General features: G+C 55.8%; 1 protein-coding gene across 1 annotated transcript in view; it reads right to left on the reverse strand.

The window, feature by feature from the left end:
• The window catches only part of SEMA4B (semaphorin 4B), a 39,550-nt gene extending 17,773 nt beyond the window's left edge, over positions 1-21,777 (reverse strand). Inside the window, exons 1-2 of the mRNA XM_030317344.1 lie at positions 21,693-21,777; positions 8,216-8,469 (exon numbers count right to left, since the gene is read on the reverse strand). Coding sequence (XP_030173204.1) covers positions 8,216-8,354 — 139 coding nt within the window. The 5' untranslated portion in view covers positions 8,355-8,469; positions 21,693-21,777. The remainder of the gene's footprint in view (positions 1-8,215; positions 8,470-21,692) is intronic.
• Positions 21,778-22,873: the final 1,096 nt, after the last annotated feature.

A 22,873-nucleotide genomic window follows, 5' to 3' on the forward strand; every position in this document is an offset into this window, starting at 1 on the left:
CCTCCACACCGCCCGGTGCTGTGCCAGGGCTGCCTGATGGACTGGAAATGGAGGGCCCAACCGCTGTCACCAGGCCAGTGCCAGGGCAGAGTCCCCAACCAGGGAAGGATTCCTCTCAGCAGGGGAAGAGGCGTTGTGTGCCAAAAGTTCTCCCCCTGCTGAGGAACTAAGAAAGAGGTAAGCAGTCAAGGGAACCCAGCCTAGAAGCATCCCATGTCCCTGGAGCAGGCACTTAGGGAAGCCCACTTCCCAGATGGCCACTGCTGTGGCTTCAAGCGAGTAAGCCAAGAGCTCCCGCCAGAATCACCAGGTGGCCCCTAGCCCCTCACAGTCGACCCCCCCCCCCCCCGCCGCACCCCCCTTGGACCCATCTAGCCACCAGAGCCCTCACCCAGGACCTGTCTGAGCTGCCATCACCTGGGGAGCTTGACCTCCGCCAGGACCAAGGTCAGCTCCTCCAGGCCTGGGCTCAGGGACTGGCTCTTCTGGAACACCCCTCTCTCCTGACTGCTCCAGGGTCCGCCTTCCTCCTTCTGAAGAAGCTGGGACCACCAGGTATAGACAGCCTCAATCTCCCACTGCCGCCCCATCTCCTCAGAGGCCAAGTCCTGTGTCATCAACCTCTCTGCCTCTCAGAAAGCAGATTTTTTTCCTTCAATATCCCTCCTAAAAATCTTTGTGCCTCCCTCCTCCCTGTCGCGGCCAAACTCCTGAAGGGAAGAGCCACCCAGTGCTCACCTCCCACTCACCCCTTAACTGGGAGCCAGGCCTCAACCAGCTCCACGCTCGCCAGGGCCCAGTCATCACCTCACTGCCAAACCTCAGACACCGAGGGGGCACGGCCTCCGCAGCCCCCCGGCCTCACGGAGGTCCCGTTCCCCTGGTGTCAACCACACCGGCCTCAAGGGTCACTTCCTGTCTCCCTCACACTCCTTCTGGGCATCCAAGAGCTAATTTCCTGGAGCACCTACTAAGCATTTCAGACGGATCAGTGCATGAGATCCTGGCAGGGCTGTTGTGACGTCGGTCTCACCACCTGTGGCTTTCAGATGAGGGTTACAACTGATGTGACTGGCCCGCGGTCAGCCGGTCACAAAGAGTGTGGAGCTGGGATTTGAACCTGGGCTAGCAGCTCTAGCGTTTGTGTTCTTAACCTCCCTTCAGCCCCTCCAGGGTTTCCTCTTGAATGTTCCTGTTCCCTGGGGTCTGCCCTTGGCCTCTAGGTCACACAACCACACCCATCGCTTCAACAACCCGGACGCTGGCAACCCCCAAATCTCTCCACCCAGGGCAGATCTTCCTCCAACACACCGGAGCCCGCTGTGTGGGAGCCCCGCCATGGGCACCGTCCACCACTGCCCCCTTCCAGACGCACACTCGGGCCTGGCGTCTTGTATCTCTGTGGGCATCAGTCACCCAGGGGAAACCCGGGCAGGTTCCTTCCTCCCTCTCCCATGGACATCTGATCCATAATCGAATCCTGCCCATTTTGACTCCTCGATATTTTCTAAATCTATCCCCCTTATGATCCTTGCTCCCATGGTCCTGGACCAGGCCACCACCCTTTCCCACCCAGGACACAGCAGCCCAGCCTCCATGCTGCAGCCAGAGGTCTCTCTGGGAACTGTCACTGTCCTGTATAAAACCCTCAGCTGTGCCCCACTGTCCAAGCCCCTAATCACCAGCCCTCACCACGTCTCCTTCCCCTGCTGCAACTCAAGGTCCTGTGTCTCCTCTCTCAGCCAGCCCCACCGCCTGGAATGCCCTTCCTTCTCACCAACTCCTTCTCTTCCTGTGAGACTCAGCCGCGTTTCACCTCCTCTGGGAGGCCTTCCCGAATCCCCCGCTGGGCGAGGGCCCCTTCTCTGTGCCCATCATTTCCTCTTCCCACCTCTCAAGGCTCCACCGGTCACATCGTTTGCTGATGGGCTTTCTGTGCCGGTCTCCTCCACCAAGTTGAGAGCTTCCTGAGGCTCAGGACGGTCTTAGTCATATTTGTATCATCTGTCCAGGCAGGTAAGGCCCAAGCTGTTCAACGAACATGCGACTGAACAAATGACTGACAGAATGCTAAGATCCGATTCAGGGTACTCTGGTCCAGGGAAAGGCCCTAGATTCAAAGAGGGCAGCCTAGAGGTCCTGAAGCCTCTCGCTCACAGGAGTGCTGTCTGCGAAGCACTTGCCCCTGCTCTGCCCCCTCCCCAAAGCACTGACCACTCAGTCCTGCAAGCTCAGGGCCCGGACAGAAGTGTGGCCGCTGCAAAGTGCCACAGGGAGACAAGAGAGAGGTCACAAGGCCTGCATAGGCAGCCTCGATGCCCACGTGGGAGCTCTGACTTTCATCACTGACCAGCTGTGCAATCCCAACAGGGACCTGCCGTCTCTGACAGGGAGCCCTCACCGCGGCTGCTGCAAAGACCACATAAATGCAGCACGTAGAAGTGCCAAGCCCTGCTCCCAGGTTAGGGGGTCACAGTCAGGACTGACCCTACCCGTGCCCCCAGCTCTTCCTACTGTCTTCCTTCCTCCTCACCCCTGCTCTGACTAAACACCCAGCACTCTGGCCATCTCAGACGCCCACTGATGCAGGAAAGAGGGGACGAGGGCAGGTGGGGCTGCAGCCGCCTGGAGGCAGGAGTCCCTCTGACCAGGTGGCTCCAGCTCAGCCCCGGGTGCATTTCGCTAACTGGAATGCAGGTCCAGCCTTGCCAGATCTTCAGAAGAGCTGGAAAATTGGATTTTTACTTAAAATGTCCTGAGCTTTAAAGATCAACACTAATTAAAATTTCCTACAACACTTGGAGGCCAAAGAAAATCTATCTCCAGGCTGGCTCTGGCCTGCTGCCCCCTGCCCCCCACCAGTTTGCAAACCTGTGTCTCAGATGTTTGCCCCCCCCCCCCCCGCCCGTCTCCTGCACACAACATTCCTGGCCAGGTGTGCTAAGCGGGCTGTACTTGCAACTGTGGCCACGCCATCAGGGGCTCAGCCCGGCCCCTTGCTCGCATCCAGGGAGTGACCTCAATATATCTCTTTACCAGATGGAAATACATAACCTATCAATTATTCCAGGGCTGAGCCTGGGCCATTTTGCTGCTTTTGTACACTTCACAACTGAAGTACTGGAGAGAATGTGGTTCTCGAGTCAGAGAGCTGTGGCCCAAGGCTTGACCCCAAACCTTTCTAGATGCGTGACCCTGACGATGTGAGTTGGCTTCTCCAGGCCTCAATCCCCTCATACGTGCGAGATGGAACATTACCACCTCCAGAGCCCGGCACACAGCGGGTGCTCCGTCCTGGGAGCGTTCATCAGTGGATGAACAAGGCAGGCCAAGAAAGAGGGGGGCTCATTTGGCCCCTGTTCAAGAGTTATGATAACATGAGGGGTTTCTGTCTACCACCCCCACTGAAAAGCCCTCACCACGGGCCGCCAACCTCTCCGGACCCTACTAAATGTCAAAATGGTCTTTTCAGAGGACCCATGAGTCAGACCAGAGAGATCCCATGGAGAACAGGTCAGATTCCAGGGGTGCAGAGCCACATGCCTTGGACAAAATACTTCACCTCTCGGAACCTCAGCTGTCTTATGTTATAAATAGGGATAACATCACCTATTGTGTAGGTGACACAAGAAAACTAAAAGCCCGGTGCCCACAGTAGCTCTATACTTACTACCTTACCTTCCACCTTCTAGGCACTAAACTCTGCAGCATACACACGAGGACACCAGCTGTGCCACCTGAGGGTGGGGGGTGGTCCTGCCCCATACTGTGGAGATGGTCACACAGGAGTGGCAGCTAGAAAATGACCAGGGAGACTGCACAGGGCTAGGCAGAGAAAACGCTTGCCTGTGGCTTTGAGAATGGCTGGAGATGGAGCGGAGCCTTTATGGGACCTCGGGCGTCTGTCCCAAGACAGCTACCACAGTGTAAGCCACGCTCCATCCTGGACAGAGGGGGGCCCGGCCGGGAGGACAGAATGCAAGGAGGAGGGGTGGGGAGGGCTGGGGAGGGTCCGGAAGAAGCTCCTCTACCCACCAACCCCAGGGAGGGCCCCATCAGAGGCCTCTCGGCCAATCCTGAGATCCTGGGCACCCATGGCGGTGTGGGGGTCGGGCCACGGCCTCTAAGAAGGGGACAAAGGAAAAGAGTGATTGAAAACCTAACCCGAGTCCAGCCTTTTCTCCAGGCTCTGCGTCATCCTGCCTCCCTTGTGTGGAGGATGAACGTGCAGGTGTCTCCAGATGTGCCCCCAAAGTTGTGCAAGCTTAGAGTTTTGCTGGGCTGGCATACAGGCATTGCAACACTCTGCTGAATGTGGGTTATGCACAGGGCAGCGTGGAAGCGGTGAGGGGCAGGGGGCAGGGAAAGGTGCGGTCCGGCCCCAGGCAGGGGAGGTGCTTGGGGCAAAGAAGAATTTCCAAGAGCTGAACCAAGACACTTGAAAAGTGCACCCAATTCAGCAGGAACCCCCCGGCCCCACGCCAGAGGGTAGGATCTGCACTATCCCATCCCCTGGCGAGGATCTGCGTGTAGGCCGAGCTCGGGGTCAACCAAATTGATGCAAATAACCTCACCAAGCGAGGCAGGCAGGGAATTTCCACCTTCTTACCGGGGACACAGCACGTGCCAGGCATGGTGCCAAACGCTTTCCACACGTTATTTCACGGAACCCTCCCAGAGCCCCGTGAGGAGGGTCCTGCCGTTACTCCCAGCCTGCCCCAGGTGGTGCAGTGAGGAGCCAGGCCAGGCTTCGAGGCCGGGCTATTAGCGCCCATAGTTGCAGCTCTTTCCACTTGGCTCTGAAGGGCCATGAACACGCCAGGCCACAGGCCACAGCTGAAGACAAACGCTCATGTGGAGCTGAGGCCACATCAAGGAGGGAGGCCGGTAACCGGCTGGCAGGACTCTGATAGCAGCCTGCACCGGGGGCTTCTCAGGGCAGCCATGCCCCTGGGGGTCCGCTCCAGGGTCAGAGGGCAAATGACTGATCTGTGCCAATGCCCAGTTCCTCAGCTCAATGGCGTTTTGTTGAGCGCCGTCTGCAGGCCTGTGGCTTTATTTATTTCCAATCTGGTTTGGAAACACTGTGTCCAGAGCTTTCCAGACAGGCACTTCTGGGGCAGGAGGAAATTAATAACTCCTTTTAATTGCCCAAAGAAGGGAACTCAATAAGACTCGTGTGAGCCAAAGGAGAAGGTTTGCTTTGTTCCTTTCCACATGGCCAGGCTGCACTGGCCTTGCAGCTCACACACCGGGGCCATCATTTCCACTCGGCGTCTCTCCTCTTCCGAGCCTTCGGTCTTGGAACTCTAAACCGCAGTTTCCAGCGCAAGAGAACCAAAATTCCACACCCTCCTCTGAAGCGTTCCTTCCACAGACGAGTAACTTCCTCTTAAGGCCTCTCTGCTCGGCCAGCTGGCCCTGGAGCCCCCGGTCCTCCTCCCCCTCCTGACCACTGGATGAGACCACAAATGGGGGATCCCCTCCTTGACAGTCCCAGGAATCCGCTGTAGATCGACAGTAATGAGGGTTCCGTCATCAACTGGACGCTCCACTTCTGGAGATTTTGTTCCAAACCATAGACATAGCCCGCTATCTCTAGGCATCTGGGCCCTCGGGAGCGTGGGTGGGAATTCAGCAGGAGAGGGCAGGTGGCAGGGGAGGGGGGTGCGGTCTCTACTTCCATGCCTGTCTCCCGGTTCCGTGAAGGAGTCCCCATGGTCACCATGGGCCTACCCAGGATAGGCACACCGCCAGGAACATCTAACAAGCCCCCGGGGATGAGGCAGGAAACTGCCTACGGCCACGCTCAGAGGGGGAGTCCGTTCAGTCACCGGGGCATTCCTCTCTGGGGCTTCCATCCCGGGTGGGGTATCAGGGGCCAGGAGGACGTCTAGGGAGGCCAGCGCTCCGAGCTGTGGTGCACATCGGTGAAGTGTGGATGTGTGCTCACAAATTCAGGTGTAGAGGTGCTGCTAACCTATTCCAGGGCTTTGGAGGGGGGCTAGAAAAAGAGGTCCCCTCGGGCAGACCCAGCCTCAAGAACACAGCAGGACGTCTTTTTCTCTAGGATCCGCAGCTTGGAGAGCAGAGTATCGACTGCGTATCTAGGCCCTCTGAACTTCTCACGGGGGCACCTTTGTGCGGTGCGTCTGCGCCAGTCCTAACAGGTGAACCTGCGTCTCAGTCCCCTGGGAGTTCGGACTTTAACATACGGGTGTGTGTGTGTGGGGGGGGGGGTGACACAGACATTCCAGACCGGAGCACCGAGTGACCTGTGTAGGGGGTGCTGGTGTGTGACAGGAGCCTGGCAACAGTCAGATTTGTGGAAGTGGCTCAGGGCTGGGAGCTACGTGGGTAACAACCACCAAGTGTTCTAGCTGCTCTTCAGACGCAGATTCTCTCGGTTCCCACTCAGAGCTCACCGATCCTGCCTCTCAGTTATCCTCTGAGCGGTCCCCGTCCAGTTCCAGAGCTGGACACCAGACCTGCTGCAGTTGATATGACTCTGTGAGCTAGCTCAGGGCCATAAGCGGAGTCCATCAGAGTATTTGTTCTAAGGGTAAAGGCAATTGTGGCCATAACCCAAAGTGGCAAGGCCGTAGGCCTGGGTCCGGATACACCTGTTTATCCTCACTTAATGAGACAGAGCACCCAAGGGACTGTGGTCAAACTAACAAACCAGCGCCGCCCCCACCGCAGGCAGTCACCTGCCTCTGTGCAGTGTGTACAAGAATGAAACCTGTGCTTAACACTTGACAATAACAACGACTAACACTTACTGAGCGGTTTCTATGTACCAAGCCCTGTCCTGAGGACTTTTCAAACATAAACGTATTTAAACCTCACAACTGTGAGGTACGTGCTTTATTATTATCCCATTTTAAAGATGAGGAAATCAAGGCCCAGAGAGGTTCAGTAGCTTGCTCAAGGTCATACGGTTACTAAATGGCCGAGAAGAATTTGAACCCAAGCTATCTCCTGGATACCATCTTGCAATGTTTCAGACAGGGTTACTGAAGGCCAGGAGACCCTGACTTAACCTAAGTGCTGACTCTGCTACTCTTCCCTTTTGTACACAGAATGTTTTCAGGGGTGGGGATGCCATAAAGAGAAGAAAGTCTGGTACGCTTCCAATCTGTAACCTCTGATTTATATGCCTTTTATTCAAATTCTTCCAATGTGACAACAAGTTAAAGGGCTTAGAGAAACAACATTTACTGAGCCCCTATAAACCTTGTGCCCACAGAACTCACCTAGTATTATGAAATCTCCAAGATAACCTTGCAAGGTACCTACGACTGTGCCCATTTTGCAGATGACATAACCCGAGCACAGGAATAAGGGAATTATTTGGCCAATAGTAGAAATGAACTTAGAATCTAGGTCCCTCTGATTTCAAAGAGGAGTTGGAGAAGCAGATCCAAGGGGGTAAGAAGAGGGAACAGCCATGGCTGGAAATGGAGGGGGCCACTGAAGCAGGCGTGAGCACCAGGTGTGGGACCCCACCAATGAGGATGGTACTCCCAGAGCACTCCAAGGAGGAGTCTCTCCCTGGGTTTCGGTATCTCAGAGCTGACCCCATCCCTGGGGTCGCTCCCAGGCCCCTGGAAGGGTTCCCACCCTGCTGGGGGCCGGGACTGCGCGGGTAGGCCAGGGTGAAAGGCTGGGAGTGGGGACGGGACTCCCGTCCCGCCGCAGCTCAGGAGTCCTGCTGCGACTTGCTGGGAATACCAGAACCCCAGTGTTTATGGGGCGGCAAGTACGGCCCCCTCCACCCCGCGACGCCCTCGGGGGCGGCCCAGCGGCTGGCTCTGGTCAGCATCAAAGACAAGCAGATGGGCAGGCGGACCAGCGGGTAGCCAGCACCGGGCGAGGGGGGGCGGGGAGCGAAAAGGTTGGCGGGGCGGGGGGGGGCGCCACCGCCGAAAAGGGCGCCCTACCAAGGGGCGAGCTGGGACAACAGAGCTGGAGAAAGACCCCCTCCCCGCCCACCAAAAGGGAAGAAAGGGGCCCGGCGGCCCCACAGCTGCCCTCTCTGCTCTCTCCCCGCAGCGCTCCGAAAGGAGGAGGGGTCGTAATGGACCCCAAGCCTCCGACAGGCCCCCTCCTCCCTCCCTCCTTTGTCACGGCAGCCTCCGCACGGGCACCTCCCGGCCGCCTCCCCTCCCTCCGACCCCAGCCCGCGCCCCCGTGGGGTCGCCCCAGCGCTCACCCAGCGGCAGGCTGATCCGAGGGGCGAGCGCCCGAGTCGGCGGCGGCGGCGGCAGCAGCAGCAGCAGCAGCAGAAGCAGCAGCGGCGGCCAGGGCGGCAGCGCTCTCCGCTGGGCGGGCGGTCGGCTCCCCCGGCCCATCGCCGCGCTCCGGACAGCGGGGAGCAACGGCGTCCTCGGGGCTCCGGCTCAGGTGGCTCGACTTGACTCGCGGGTGTCGGCCCCGCCCCGCCGTAGACGGCCCGGGTCTCTCGACCTGGGCGGGGAGCTGCGGTCACGTGGGCCGCCAGCCCCCCTCCCCCCCCCCCCGGCCCCTCCCGGACGGAGCCAGCCCCCGAGCGGAGGGAGGGGCCGAAGGAGGAAGTCGGGCGCCCGGCCCGGCCTCTCCCGCTCCGCTCCCGGCCCAACCCGCCCCGCCTCCCTCCTCCCACCTCTCACCTCCCACCTCCCCGTTCCCTCCTCCCTGCCGGCGCGGGAGGCCCGAGCGGCGGCCGCGTGCTGCGCCCTGCTCTGTGCGCCCCGAGAGCTTGCTCCGCGCGCGCGCGCGGAGCAGAGCGGACCCCTCGGTCCCACCCGGCCCCCGCCCCGCGGGCCCTGCCGCCGCCGCCCCACCCCCTTCCGGCTTTTCCACGACCCCCTGAGCGCGTGGGGTTGGGAAAACGCGTGGGTCTCTCCCTGGGCGCCTCCCGAGGGTCGAGCCTTGGTCTCTCCTCACCCCCCACCCCCGCGCTAGTGCTCCTAGCACCCACTTGCCCGTGACCAAAGGAATCGGCCGAGCTCGTGCTGACGACCAGGCTGGTTGCTTCCGAGTCTAATTTCTGCACCGGTCAACCCACCTGGGGTCTTGGCAGGGCGGTCACTACAGGCTCAGCGCCCGCTCTAGGCACCCTGCGCGGCCATCCACGCCTAGGATTCTGCCCACACGAAGCCGCATCTCGGATGGGGGGGGGGGCGAGGCAAGATTAGCCTAAGTGGGGTAACGGGGTATAAGGTAGTGCCAGGGGCGTCTGAGCTCCTCCACAGCCTGCACGTTGCCTGGGAGGGGAAAAGACTCCCTCAGACTGGAGTGGAATCCTACAGGCACCCACTTGGAAGAGGCAAGGTCCACCCACCCGCAATCCTCCTGGCTCCTAACATCCTCAGGGATGGAGCTTAGTTCTGCCGGGACCAGGGCTGTCAAGCTGCAGACTGGACCTCCCAGTGGGTCCTGGAATCAATTTAAGGGGTCCCTATTAGCATCAAAAAAGAAGCGGATGGGGCACCTAGGTGGCTCAGCTTTAACTTCTGACTCTTGATCTCAGCTCAGGTTTCGATCTCAGGGTCCTGAGTTCCAGCCCTCTTTTGGGCTCCAGCGGGGGGGGGGGGAAGGGGGGGAGAAGAAAAGCAAATATGGAAATGCAATGATGACGGAAGGGATAAGAAGGTGTGGGGAAACGTGTTTCACCTTTTCCTAAATGTGCACAGGATCACAGTAAAATGGAATTCTTCCTGTACTTCAGGTCAAAGGGAGTTTGAAAACCTCCGCCAGGCTGGTCATTTCCAGGGCAGTGGTGCAGGTTTCTCCAGGAATTAGCTGGAAAGTTCCTCTTCACCCCCCGCCAAAACTAGCTTCCGCAGAGCCACCAGCTTTTGCTCTCAGCCCACCCCCAGGGCTCACCGCACCCTCTCCCACGGGGTGGCTGTCAGGAGATGGGCACGGTACTCACACAGCACCAGGTCTCCTCTCAAAGGCAGCCCTTCCTCATGCTCCGTGATTTCTGTACCTCCCATCGTCCCGACACCCTTCTGTGGACATGGTCCAGGCTAACAGCACCCCTTTATAAAGGGGCTTCCAGCACTGGACACAGAATTCCACACGGGGCGTGGACAGCACCTACCACTCGGGGCTCTAGCGTTGCCCAAGCCTTGGACACTTCACCTCTATTAATGGTGTCCGTCTGTCTGTAGCCAGTTATGTTATGTCCAAGCTTCTATCTGCAGCCACGACCTCTGTCCCGAACTCCAGATGGCCTCAACGTTTCTACGGGGGCTGTCTTGTCTGACAGGCATCTCCTATCCAGCATGTCCTACACTAAGCTCCTGACCTCTCCCCTCCCCCTCCCCAAACGGGCCCCTCCTGTATGAGCTTTCTCCATCTCATTAAAAATTTTTTTATGTTTATTTATTTTTGAGAGACAGAGACAGAGCACAAGTGGGGAAGGGGTAGAGAGAGAGGGAGACATAGAATCCCAAGCAGGCTCCAGGCTCTGAGCCATCAGCAAAGAGCTCAACGCAGGGCTCGAACTCACGAACCATAAAATCATGACCTGAGCTGAAGTAGGACGCTCACCCGACTGAACCACCCAGGCACCCCTCTCCATCTCATTTAAAGGAACTCCATCTTCAAGCTGCTCAGGTTAAAAACCTTAAACTACTTTCTTTCCTCTGGTTCCTCACACTTGACCCCCTAGCAAGTCCATAATCTGACCATTTACCACCTCCCCAGGGGGTGGGGGGTTGCAGTCAGCACCCTCTTTCTCTTGGTTACTCTGAGGTCCTCCTAATGGCTGCCTCCGCCTCCACCCTGCTTCCCCTGCAACCTGTTCTCAACTCAGCAACGAGAGTGAGTCTTTCGAAACCACAGTCAGGTCATGGCACTCCTCTGCTCGACACCCTCCAGTGAGTCCCCATCTCGCTCAGACTAAAAGCCCAAGACTTAACAGTGGTCTCCAAGGCCGTGTGTCATCCTCACCCCCACCTCGCCACCATCTACGCCAGGCCCGCCCCCAGGCCAAGCACTCAGGGTAGGACCTTGGCCCTGGCTACTCCCTCTGCCAGGAACACTCTTCCCCCAGACAGCCAGTGACTGAGTCCCTTGCTTCCTTCACATCTTTGTTCAAAGATCACCTTCTTGGAAGAATCTGAACTTCTCCCCAAATTCCCTTGACCCTGAGATTTTTTTTTCCAAAGCGCTGATCACTCTTGTTTAGTGTTTCCTCATTGTCTGGAATCCTCAGCTGCCCCCACTCCCCAGCACCAAGAATGTTGCCTGAGGAAGGCAGAAGTTTTGCTTATTGAGCTAGTTATTAACTAACACGGCCCAAGCAGTGCCGGGCATATGGGAGACCCTCAGTAAGTCGTGGCTACATGAATGAATGAATGAATATGACCTAAGAGTCACGGAATACTGCTGGCTCATGTCAACGAACCACCAGAGCTACTTTTTTGATATCAACTTTGCTCTAGTAAAGAGTTCCCCCAAAACCTCAAATTACACAATTTAACATTTTCAACCTAAGCACAGGACTTCATATGGATCTCCTTTAATTGTTTAAAAAAATTTTTTTAAGGTTTATTTATTTTTGAGAGAGAGAGAGAGAGAGAGAGAGAGAGAGAGAGAGAGACAAGAGTGTGAACAGGGGAGGGGCAGAGAGAAAGGGGGAGACACAGAATCTGAAGCAGGCTCCAGGCTCCGAGCTGTCAGCACAGAGCCCCACATGGGGCTCAAACTCACGGACCGGGAGATCACGACCTGAGCTGAAGGTGGATGCTTAACCGATTGAGTCACCCAGGCGCCCCCCTTTAATTTTTTTTTTTTAAGTTTGTTTATTTATTTATTTAGAGAGAGAGCACGAGCAGGGGAGGGACCGAGAGAGAAGGAGAGAGAAAGAGAATCCCAAGCAGTCTCTACACTGTTGGCGCAGAGCCTGATGGAGGGCTCGAACTCAGGAAGTGCAAGATCACGACCTGAGCCAGACGCTGAGCCAGACGACCAAGCCACCCAGGCGACCCACATTGATCTCTTTGAATCTACTGGTTCTGGTCCAGATTTCATCCTATTGAGGTCATCTTGAGCATTAATTCTGTTATCACACATTTGGCTTCTCTTTTCAGTAAATTTGATAATAACTTCTTAGCCTTTATTCAAGTCATTGATAAAAAATATTGGGTGTCGTGATGCCTGGCTGGCTCATTTGGTGGAACATGAGGTTCTTGATCTGGGGGTTGTAAGTTCAACCCCCATGCTGGGTGTAGACATTACTTAAAAATAAAATCTTAAAAAAATATATTGGGTGAGCAATCCTAGCACCCAGCTCCTGGTTCCTAAATAACACTCATTTATAAAAGGTACTGGGACTCCTTGGGGAAATGAATGGGAAAGTACAAGGCGAGCCTGGGACATTTCGTTGGGCTAGAAAGCAAGGAAGTTATTAAAGATTAATGGGATAGCGTCAAAAAAACTTTGACCCCGCTTGATGACTAAACTTGAGATAATCTGAAAATCAAAAAGCATACTGAAGTAATGGGTTCTAATGCATCAAAAGAAAACAATCCATTAGTCCACAGTGAAACTGAGGAAAACACACAGAGAGAAAAAGAAAGGAAGCTTTTCTTTACAAAGGAATGTTAGCTGGTGAAGAAGAATAGACTTCAGAAAAATCTTGATTCAAGCAACGGTAATCAATGGATGCTAAGCCATCGGGTGGAAGATTGTTAGGAAACCGCGGGTTAACAAGGTCTCAAAGTCTGTCGTAACAGCGACTTTACTAATTACGGAAGGGAAATCGGATCTCTGAGGGACAGCACTGGCTGCCACCATCCTAACCAAGCGGTCTAAAGTAGCATCACCAGTAAGGCGACTAGCTGACACAGTTTCCCCCCCAGCATGATGCGGTAAGACATGCAGAACATTAGCAGTCCTCGGAGCCCATCTGTCAATGCTGATACATTGATGATACATCCAGCATCTACATTCTAGGTTGGACTCTTCCAAAAGGTCAGTCTGGGGACACCTGGGGGGCTCAGTTGGTTGAGCTTCCGACTTTGGCTCAGGTCATGATCCCATGGTTCATGAGTTCCAGCCCTGCGGCTGTCAGTTAGTTCAGGGCCTGCTTCAGATCCTCTGTCCCCTTCTCTCTCTGCCCCTCCCCCGCTCATTCTCGCTCACACACAGGCACTCTCTCTCTCAAAAATAAACCTTAAAAAATTTTTTAGGGGCACCTATGTGGCTCAGTCGGTTAAGCGTCCAACTTCGGCTCAGGTCATGATCTCATGGTTCGTGGGTTCGAGCCCCGCGTCGGGCTGTGTGCTGACAGCTCAGAGCCTGGAGCCTGCTTCAGATCCTCTTTCCCCCCTCTCTCTGCCCCTCCCTTGCTTGTGCTCTGTCTCTCTCAAAATAAACTTAAAAAGTTTTTAAAAATAACGTCAATCTGGTGAAAGACAAAAAAGACAAGGGGACTATTTTAGATTAAGAAACTAACAAGACATGGGAATGCAAACTGCTGCAGCCCCTCTGGAAAACAGTATGGAGGTTCCTCAAAAAATTAAAAATAGAACTACTCTATGACCCAGCAATTGCACTACTAGGAATTTATCCAAAGGATAAAAAAATGCTGATTCAAAGGGGCACATGGACCCCAATGTTTATAGCAGTGCTATCAACAATAGCCAAAGTATGGAAAGAGCCCAAATGTCCAACAACTGATGAACGGATAAAGATGTGGTATATATACAATGGAACACTACTCGGCGATGAAAAAGAATGAGATCCTGCCATTTGCAACAACATGGATGGAACTGGAGGATATAATGCTACGTGAAATTAGTCAGTCAGAGAAAGACAAAAATCACTCATATGAAGACTTTAAGAGACAAAACAGATGAACATAAGGGAAAGGAAGCAAAAGTAATATACAAACAGGGAGGGGGACAAAACAGAAGAGACTCATAAATACGAAGAATAAACTGAGGGTTACTGGAGGGGTCCTGGGAGGGGGGGATGGGCTAAATGGGGAAGGGGCACTAAGGAATCTACTCCTGAAATCACTGTTGTACTATAGGCTCACTAATTTGGATGTAAATTAAGACAAATAAAAAATTGAATAATAATAAAAAAAAGAAACTAACAAGGCATGATAATCACATGAAATATGTGAAACTGATGGGATCTTGAAAGAGAAAAACAGAACGCCAAACAGAATCGGGAAAATGTTACGAAGCACCGCGTGTCAGATATTATGGCACTAGTGGTCACTTTCTTAGGGATGATAAAGGCATTGTGGTTTCAGGAGAATATTATCATCCTCCAGAAATGCCTGCTGAGGTTTTGTAAAGTGTCATGATGTCTGCAACCTACTTTCACATGATTCAGCAAAAATAAGTGTGCTGTGTGTGTATGGGTGGGTGTTAGAAACCGTGTGGCTGCAACTGTCACAAAGTTTTAACCATTAATTAATATAGAAAAGTTACAGGTGTGGGGCGCCTGGGCGGCTCAGTCAGTCAAGCATCTGACTCTTGATTTCAGCTCAGGTCATGATCTCACAGTTCGGGAGGTCGAGCCCCATGTCAGACTCTGTGCTGACAGTGCGGAGCTTGTTTGGGATTCTCTCTCTCCCTCTCTCTCTGTCCTTCCCCCCGGAGTGCTCCCACACATGCTCGCTCTCTCACTCTCTCTCTCAAAATAAATAAATTAAAAGAAAAGAAAAGAAAAGAAAGGTTACAGGTGTTTTTGTATTAGTGTTTTGGAAGTTTTGAGGGGGGGGGGAACTGGGTAAGATGGGGCCAAAAGCAGAGCCCAGCGCCACTAGAGACCTCTATCAGGGTGAAACTGATCAACATCCTTTGAGGGCTGAACAAAGAGCTGTGTCCTAAGTGCCCTCCTTAGCCCCCACTTCTCCGTAGTATCCACAAGAGTATTATGAAAAAAAATTGCAAGAAATCTTGTTGACATCAAGGTACCAACTACCTTGGCGCAGCATTTCCTTCTACCGTCTGCCTACCATTCTAACCCAGAACAGGGCCTGGGCAGCGGCACGTGCTCAGTTGGTATTTGTTGAGTGCCCAAATCCCCGTGTCACCTAGCTCCCCAAATGGCAGCAAGGCTGGTTTGCCCTAGTGTCTTGGCAACACAAGGGTTGTCTGCCTGTTCTGCTCATCCCTGAGGAGAGGAGGCAGGGGCTAACGAGGTCTCGCTGGGTGGTTAATTATGCCCTGCTCACGGCTGCCGAAATGCTTCAAGTACGTCTTATGCCAACTGGGTGGCAAGCCTCTTGGGGAGAGTGACCAGTCTTGTCTTTGGAACCCCCACCGCCTAGCACGGTGCTCTGGTAGGGCTGACAAAATGAGGGGCCCAACTTTGGCCCGGAGACGTGCCCTCCAATCCACACCCCACCCTCGGCCCTCGTGGGCTTCCCTGTCTTCCGTCAGCGTGCTAATTTGTTCTCCCTAGGCTGGAAAAAACAGGAGGACGATGGACTGAGAAAAACCTCATTTGAGCTGACTTCCTGTGGGCTCAAGAGTGGTTCCCAAGCCAACGCTGTGTCTCCTGCTCCCCTATGCCACTCTTGGACGTAGGCAAGTCTTTCTCGGCCAGTACATCGGTGTTTATAAAGAGCTCAGGGGCGGCTTGAAAAGACAGCATAAAAAGAGAGAAGAGAAAAGCAATGCTTCTGTGTAGGCCCCACCCCCACCCCCACCCACTGCCAGCAAGATGAAGTCGTCAAGCCTGGACCTCTCTTTCCCCATCCGCACTCACACAGCCCTGGCCCTTCCTCTTCCCGTCCTGACCCTGGTCCCTTCTCTCTGCTTCTGTGTTTCTCCCTCCCTCTCAATCTCTCCCTTTCTCGCCCACTCTCTAGCACACAGACACACACACACATACACGAGAAGGACAAAAACGCACAAATGAAAGGTAAACTGTGCGTGGGAATACACACAAAGGGGCCAAACAAAACTTCTCTATGGTGAGAGATGTTCGGACAAGGGGGCACGTGCCTAGTATAGGCAGACGAGGAAACTTTAGGGATGACCCAAATATTCTCTGTCTCAAGCTGGGTGCCGGTATCCCAAGTGTGTACAAATGTTAAAATGTTTTGAGTTGTACACTTAAGATGTGTGTGTTTTCCTGTATGTAAGTTCATATCTTACACCTGTTCTCACGGGGGAAAAAATCACAAAGAGGCCAAAAGTTTAAACAAAACAACTTTGGCGGGGGGCACCTGGGTGGCTCAGTCGGGTTAAGCGTCCAACTCTTGATTCTGGCTTAGGTCATCATCTCACAGTCATGAGATCAAGCCCCGAGCTGGGCTCCACACTGGGCATAGAGCCTGCTTAAGAGTCAGTCTCTCTCTCTCTCTCTCTCTCTCTCTCTCTCTCTCTCTCTCCCCCTCTCTCAGGAAAACCCCAAGTCACCTGTAGGATCAAGTGGGGGAAGAACAAAGTGAGAAGAGCGACAGAAGAGGGAGAAAATGAAGAGAAATAAGAAAGGCTACAAGAGAAGGAGGAAATAAAGGGAAGCCCGGGGAAAAACACAAAGCGAACGAACCCAGGTGCCCACCGCCTCTCTAACCCGCTCAGCACAGAGGGCAACGGCAGGGGCCGCAGGCACAGGGCAAGCGCTGGCAGTGGGGTGGTCAGCCCAGGGCACAGCCGGCTTCCCCAGCAATCACTGTTCATTAATCATCTATCCGTACGGCCCCTGCGCAGGTGCAGGCGGTCCACGACCTCGGGCACCGACGGCTCCCGCCGGGGCCCCCACCCCCGCCCCCACCGCGGCCAGGCCCGCCTGCTCTCATTCCCACCCAGGGCAACCTTGCTTTCCAGCTCCCACAATTCTACCCCGGGAGTCACTGCTTTGTTTGCTGGCCACGGGGAGGGGCCTCCCGCCAAGCCCAGTGGAGCCTGAACCCAGAGGTCCCATCCGCCCCTCCCGGAGCGGCACCGCGCTCCGCCCCGTCCCGGGTTCCGCTGGCAGGCCGCCCGGCCAGGCCTCACAGACACGCACTGGCTGCGGCCCAGCTCCCCGGGGCCTTGGCCCCCCGCCACCAGCCCCTCGTAGCCCTGGGCCCTCCTCTCGTGCCAACCTGCAGCTGCAGCTTCCCCACCCCCCACCCCTGCCGGGGCTGGGCACCTCCCCGGGGGCTGGGCAGCGGTTCAGCTGCGGCATCAATACGTTTGGATGAGGAAGCGACACCAGCCGGCACACCCTGCGTGTGCTTTCAGATCTGCCAACGACTCCAGCTCCTGGGGGCTGGGAGCGTCCTCCGGGGCCGCAGCCTCTGCGGCTGAGGCCACTCACAGGGTGGGCGCCAACACTGCCTTCGGATCCCCTAGGCAGCCTTTAACCAGAGTCTGGCAAAAAATGCCGGTGGGCCCGTGGCCGTTCCCCGCTCCAGTCGGACCCCTCCACCGGTGCCTGGGTCTCTCTGGCTCCGGTTAAGTGCTAGAACCCAGTGGCCAAGCACGATAGCTCTTCTGTCCCAAGGAGAATCTCGGCCCCACCCGTTACCCTGTGGGCTGTGGGCACGGCCACACCCCACGCCGACGTCTCGCACCTCGGCTTCCTCCTCCGTGAGACGGGAGCACTAGCAGAACCTCACGGGGCTCGGCGGGAGAGCGAGCACACGGAGTGACCGGCAGCGCGGCACTCGGTGAATAATCTGCGAACGCAGCCAGGCCTCTTACGGGGGCAGCTCGCCTCGGTCTACCTGAAAGGTAGCACGACCTCGGTCACTTTTAACCACCTTATGTGCCCAGGCCCGAGGACCCCCTTTCTGGCCTCTCCCATGGGGCTCAGCTGCCTCCTGCAAGCCCAGAGCCGAGGCTGCACCTCTCGAAGGGGGAAGGAACTGGCCCGCCCAGCCCAGGCCCCGGCCGCGCCGGCTGTGGCAAAAAGCCTGCCACCCGCTCCGGTGCCAGCCCCGCTGGGGCCTGTTGGGGCCTGAGTCGGCCACTCCCTGGGAGGGGATCCCCTGCCCCACGGGGCTGTGGTGCAACCAGCAGGGCTCAACCTGTCCCAGTCCTGACACGGTAGAACATGAAGTTGCCACTGTCGCTGCCCTGCCCCCGACAAGTTCAGGAGGGGCTGTGTGCCTGTGCCTGCGGGCCTGCTCACACAGGGGGCCCGGAGGGCCTGGGGGACGCTTGGTACCTGCCACCCGGAAGGGGCACAGGGACCCTCCTTCTCTGAAACCACTGTGGCCACTCATAGGTGGGAGGTAGATGTTCTAAAGATCTAGGGAAGTCTGGTTTCCAGTTTGACTCGTCAGGCCTGGGGCCCCTCCCTTCCCCAGATCCCAAGAAGTCAGGAATCCATTTCCCCATTTGCAACCAAGTTCTTCCTCCTTGAATCCCACTCTGGGCTCCAGACTCCTGGCCACCGGCCCACGAAGGGAGAGAACGGCCCGGGCCAGCGCCCTTCCTCCACCCCAGGGAACTAACCTCCTTTCCAGAAGCCTAAGGCTCTCCCTTCCCAAAGATGAGGGGCTCTTTGACCCCTGTGGTCTCCCGGTCGCCTCAGGTCACCCAGTTATCCCCCAGAAAGACGACCTTGCTCTTGGTTCCGTGCTTTCTGCAGGGTGGACCGAGGCAGGCAAGCCCACCAGGGTGATGCGGGATGGACCGGTGGCCTCCACGGATTACCTGCAGTTCCAAAGGCCGCACCATTGCCCTGCTTTGCCCGGGGGGGGGGGGGGGGGGGGAGGGAGGTGAACCCACCCACCACACCCTAAAGCAGTGGTGTCAGGAGACAGCATCACAGAAAGCAAAGATCCGCGCTTGGACAGTTATCCTGCATACCAGTCACCCAGCCCATGACCCCGGCAAAACCACTGATGCATTGTAAGCCCTGGGCTAGAGTACGCTATGAGGCTCCCAGGGGGCCCAGCTTGTCCCAAGCAGAGGAGGGCTTCTGAGGGCCCTGGGCCTGGGGCCTGGACCACCCAGCTGCGTAGGCATTGCCCCAGCTCCCCCAGCTGTGCTTTCCACAGGGACCCCATAAACCCCCTGAATGAGAGCAAGACCCACCTTGATCTTCCCAGGAGCTTGTTCTATAAATGTCGCCTTAGTTCTTTCATTACAGCCTATGAGCAGCAAAGCAGAGCGGGGGGCCCCTTAACCCCAAGGGTGGGCTTCAGGGAGCTGAGAACCCCAACAATGAAACGTCGTTTCTGGTGAGAGGGATCAGAGCTTTCCTCTGATTTTAAAAAGATCGCTATTCCCTTGGGGCACCTGTGTGGCTCAGCTGGTTGAACCTCCGACTCTTGATTTTGACCCAGGTCATGATCCCAGGGTCGTGGGATCGAGCTCGGTGCTGGGCTCTGCTCAGAGCATGGAGCCTGCTTAAGGTTCTCTCTCTCTCTCTCTCTCTCTCTCTCTCTCTCTCTCCCTATCCCCTGCTTATATTCTCTCTAAAATAAAACAAAATATAATAATAAAAAATCCCTCTCCCCGCACACAAAAAAGAACCATTTCCACGAGATGTGCTAATCTGCAGACACAGGGACCTTCCAAAACCAGCCTTTATCAGGTAAGAAGAAATTATATCTCATTTTGAAGTAGTTTTATAACCTTGACACGAACTGTTTGGCAAACTATTCCCACGTGAAGCCAAGTTCTACCTATAGTTAGAATTGCAACCAGGGTTTTGTCTCAAGGTACAGCCATCCTTCTCTTGATAATATAAGCCATTGTCCCTTTCCCTTCCTCCTCTCTCCCCTTTTCCTTCCCTCTTCCCTTCCCTCCTTCTTTCATTCACTCAACGAAGTATTTCTTGCGCACGTGCTACTTGTCAGCGCTGATGACACTGAAGGAAACTGACATGGTTGCTGCCTTCATATTGCTTACAGTTTACCAGGATCCCTTAAACTGTTCTTTCCAGGGAATACCCATCCTGGTCCACATTTGTCCAGACACTTTCACTCACTCCTTCCTTTGTCTCCCAACAAAGGTATCAGCCAGGGCCCCCTTGGCAGAGCCCCAGAAGTGCTCCCAGGAGGCGCAGGCTAGACTCCTGGATATTTTCAGCTGATTTCCGGAGCGGCCCCTCTGGGCTCGGGCTGCACTGTGCTCACTTTTCCAAAAAGGCACTCACTGTGCTGTGGTGAAACGCTCACCGGCACATTGCATCCCTCTCTCGCCACCTCTTCTACAAGCTTTTTGAATGTAGGGGCCAGGCCTGCCTAACTCAGGTTTTTAATCCCGAGCCCCAGCGCAGAGCTCAGGAGCAGCGGGTACCCAGTAAATGTTTAATAAATGAACAAATGAGTTTTCTGCTCTAGCTGACTGCCTCGAATCACTTCCAAATGATTCATTCAAGTGTGCCTTCCTGGATCTCTTTTCCCACCCTCCTCTCAGGCTTTTCAAAGGAAAAAGCACCTCACTGATGTGGGAAGTCTTACTTCCCTGCTTTAGGGCAGCCAAAGGGTTTCTTCCTCATCTGTCTGAACAGATTTGTTGGCTTCAAAAGACATGGTATTTTGGAGAGCTGCTGAATGCTTGGCTCCTGGAGGTTTATTTCAGGCAATCATGTCAGATATCGCATTAAAACAAGAGCCCAAGGCACAGGACCTACATGCACGAGGTAGAGAGCAGCTCTTTCCACTCTCCCCAAGGCTCCAGCCTCCGTGGTCCATCTTTGGATCACCTGTCAACAAAAGCTTGAGCCCTGGGTTGCAAAGACCCATATCCCAGATTTCCCCGAGCTTCAGTAAAATAACCACCAAAGGCGACAACCACGGGCCTGCAAGTCAGGATACTGGGTTCAAACGGTGACCTTCCCAACCCACTGTCATCCGGGGAAGCAGTTTAACTTCTCTGGGTCTAGTTTCTTTTATGAAAATGAGAAGATGGAATCAGATGGATTCCTAAACCTCTTCCAGTTCTAAAGCATCAACGGGGATGGGGGGGCGCCTGGCTGGCTCAGTCGGTGGAGCATGTGACTCCTGATCTCAGGGTCATGAGTTTGAGCCCCATGTTGGGTATAGACATTACTTAAATAAATAAAACGTAAAAACATAAAAATAAAAAAAAAATAAAGCATCAATCGGAAACATAACTTTTTTTGAATCACGAGCTTCACCGCTCTTGTGGCATTGGACGCTTACAAGAATCCTGTGACTCCTAAATCAAATTACCTACTCACATTCGTGTTAGGAAACGTGAGCAGTGGGCTCACGACCTTCCCCAGGTGATCCAGAGCTCCTGGGTCTTTTTGCCAGACCAGAATGACGGCACAGTGGCCACCAGAGCCGCCTCATTTCCAGGATCCCAACCAACCGTCTTTCCTTCCTAACCCCCACATCCACGTGTCACTCAGAAACAGCCATGACAAAAACCCTAACTCAAAGGCCACTCGACTTCCATTCTGAGGAGGGACCCGGGCTTTCTCCAAATCCCAAACGACTTCCCTCCCGCCAGCGCTCCCGCCTCTCTTTCCATTCCAGATTTGGGAGCAGGGAGCAGGGGAGCAGGAGTAAGACACCGATTAAAAGGCCTCCGCGCTAAGGCCCCGGGTGGCCATGGGAACGAGGGCCCAGCCTCCGGCGCTGCCATGGCAACGCGCTCCCCCAGTGGCCGGCGCCAGTGCCCATCAGAGCGTGCAGGTGGCGCCCTCTCGGGAGAGGGGCCCGGCGGGAAGCGGGGGCGGCGGCGGCCTCTCGGTCTCGCCCGGGCCCGCCCCCTCCCGGGCCCGCGGCTCCCCGCCGCCCCGCCCCCTGCGCCTACCTGCGAGGGTCACGGCCCCCGCGCGACCACCGCCCACGGCAGGGCCGCCTCTGTTCCGCGGCTCCTCTTCCCGAATCGCCCTCGGGCTCGCCCCTCCTGCCCGGCCGGGCCGACGCACTGCCCGCGGACGCGGAGTGACCCCCCGAACACCTCCGTCCCGCGCGGCGTCCCCGGAAATGCGGGGCCGCGGCCAAGCCCCGCCCCGCCCCGCCCCTGTTTATGGGAACTGTCCGGAGGCGCCCTCGGGGGATCGCCCGCTGCCCAGCGGGGCCCTGCCACTGCCACGCGCCCCGGGGCGGGGGCGGTCACTCTAGACTCGCCGCTGTACCCGTCTCCCCCGGTCGGGATGCCTCCACTTACAGCTCGTCAGCCCAAGGAGGCCGCGGGGGCTTCGGGGGCCGCGGAATTGCGCCCTCCCTGACCTTGGGAAGCCAGGCCTCGCTTGTCCTGGGCCCCGCCAGGGACGGACTCACTAGCTAAACCGACAGGCGGGAGTTGGGGTCCTAGATCTACTACCAGCTAACTGGCTGTGTTACCTAGGACGGGATCCTTGACCTCTCTGAGTGGGCATCAGTACCGTAGAGACCTCACAGGGTTGTGGTGAGAAGTGCATTTATGTAGGCACACACCTGGCGCATGGTCAGCTCTCAATAATGGCAGTATTGTTTCCAACGAGAGGCAAGTGAGAGCCCAGCGCAGAGCCACCCTCCACGAAACCACCCACGTCTCTGCCCGCGGTAAATACTGCTCGCAGCGTCCCTTGACCTGCCTTGGGCCACGCTATGAAAGGGAAACGAAAAGAAACGAGATCTGCAGGAGGGGTGAGAGATACGGTTATAAATATCCAGCATTTATCAAGTGACTTTGGCTCGTCCCTCTCCAGCCCTTGCATCCTGGCTGTCCTGTCTTCCAGGAAAGCAACAGCGGTTCTCAGGGCGGTTCCTGAAATAACCAGTTCTGGGAGTGTAAGTGGCTGAGCCGGCCAGAGCTGGCTGGTCAAGGGGATGGGGAAACAGGAAGACAAGTGCCAGCCTTTCCCCCTTCAGGTGAGACCAGGCCAGGCCTAAGTGCCTGCGCACTGCTCCTCTGACCTCTTCCCTTGTCTTCCCTCAAAGGGACGGCCGGACTCCCGCCGACAGTGCTCCCCCCCCATAAAAAGATAGAGTGGTTATTTTGTTGTC

Source organism: Lynx canadensis, chromosome B3, assembly GCF_007474595.2.
Source record: "Lynx canadensis isolate LIC74 chromosome B3, mLynCan4.pri.v2, whole genome shotgun sequence".
In the NCBI taxonomy this organism is placed as follows: domain Eukaryota; kingdom Metazoa; phylum Chordata; class Mammalia; order Carnivora; family Felidae; genus Lynx; species Lynx canadensis.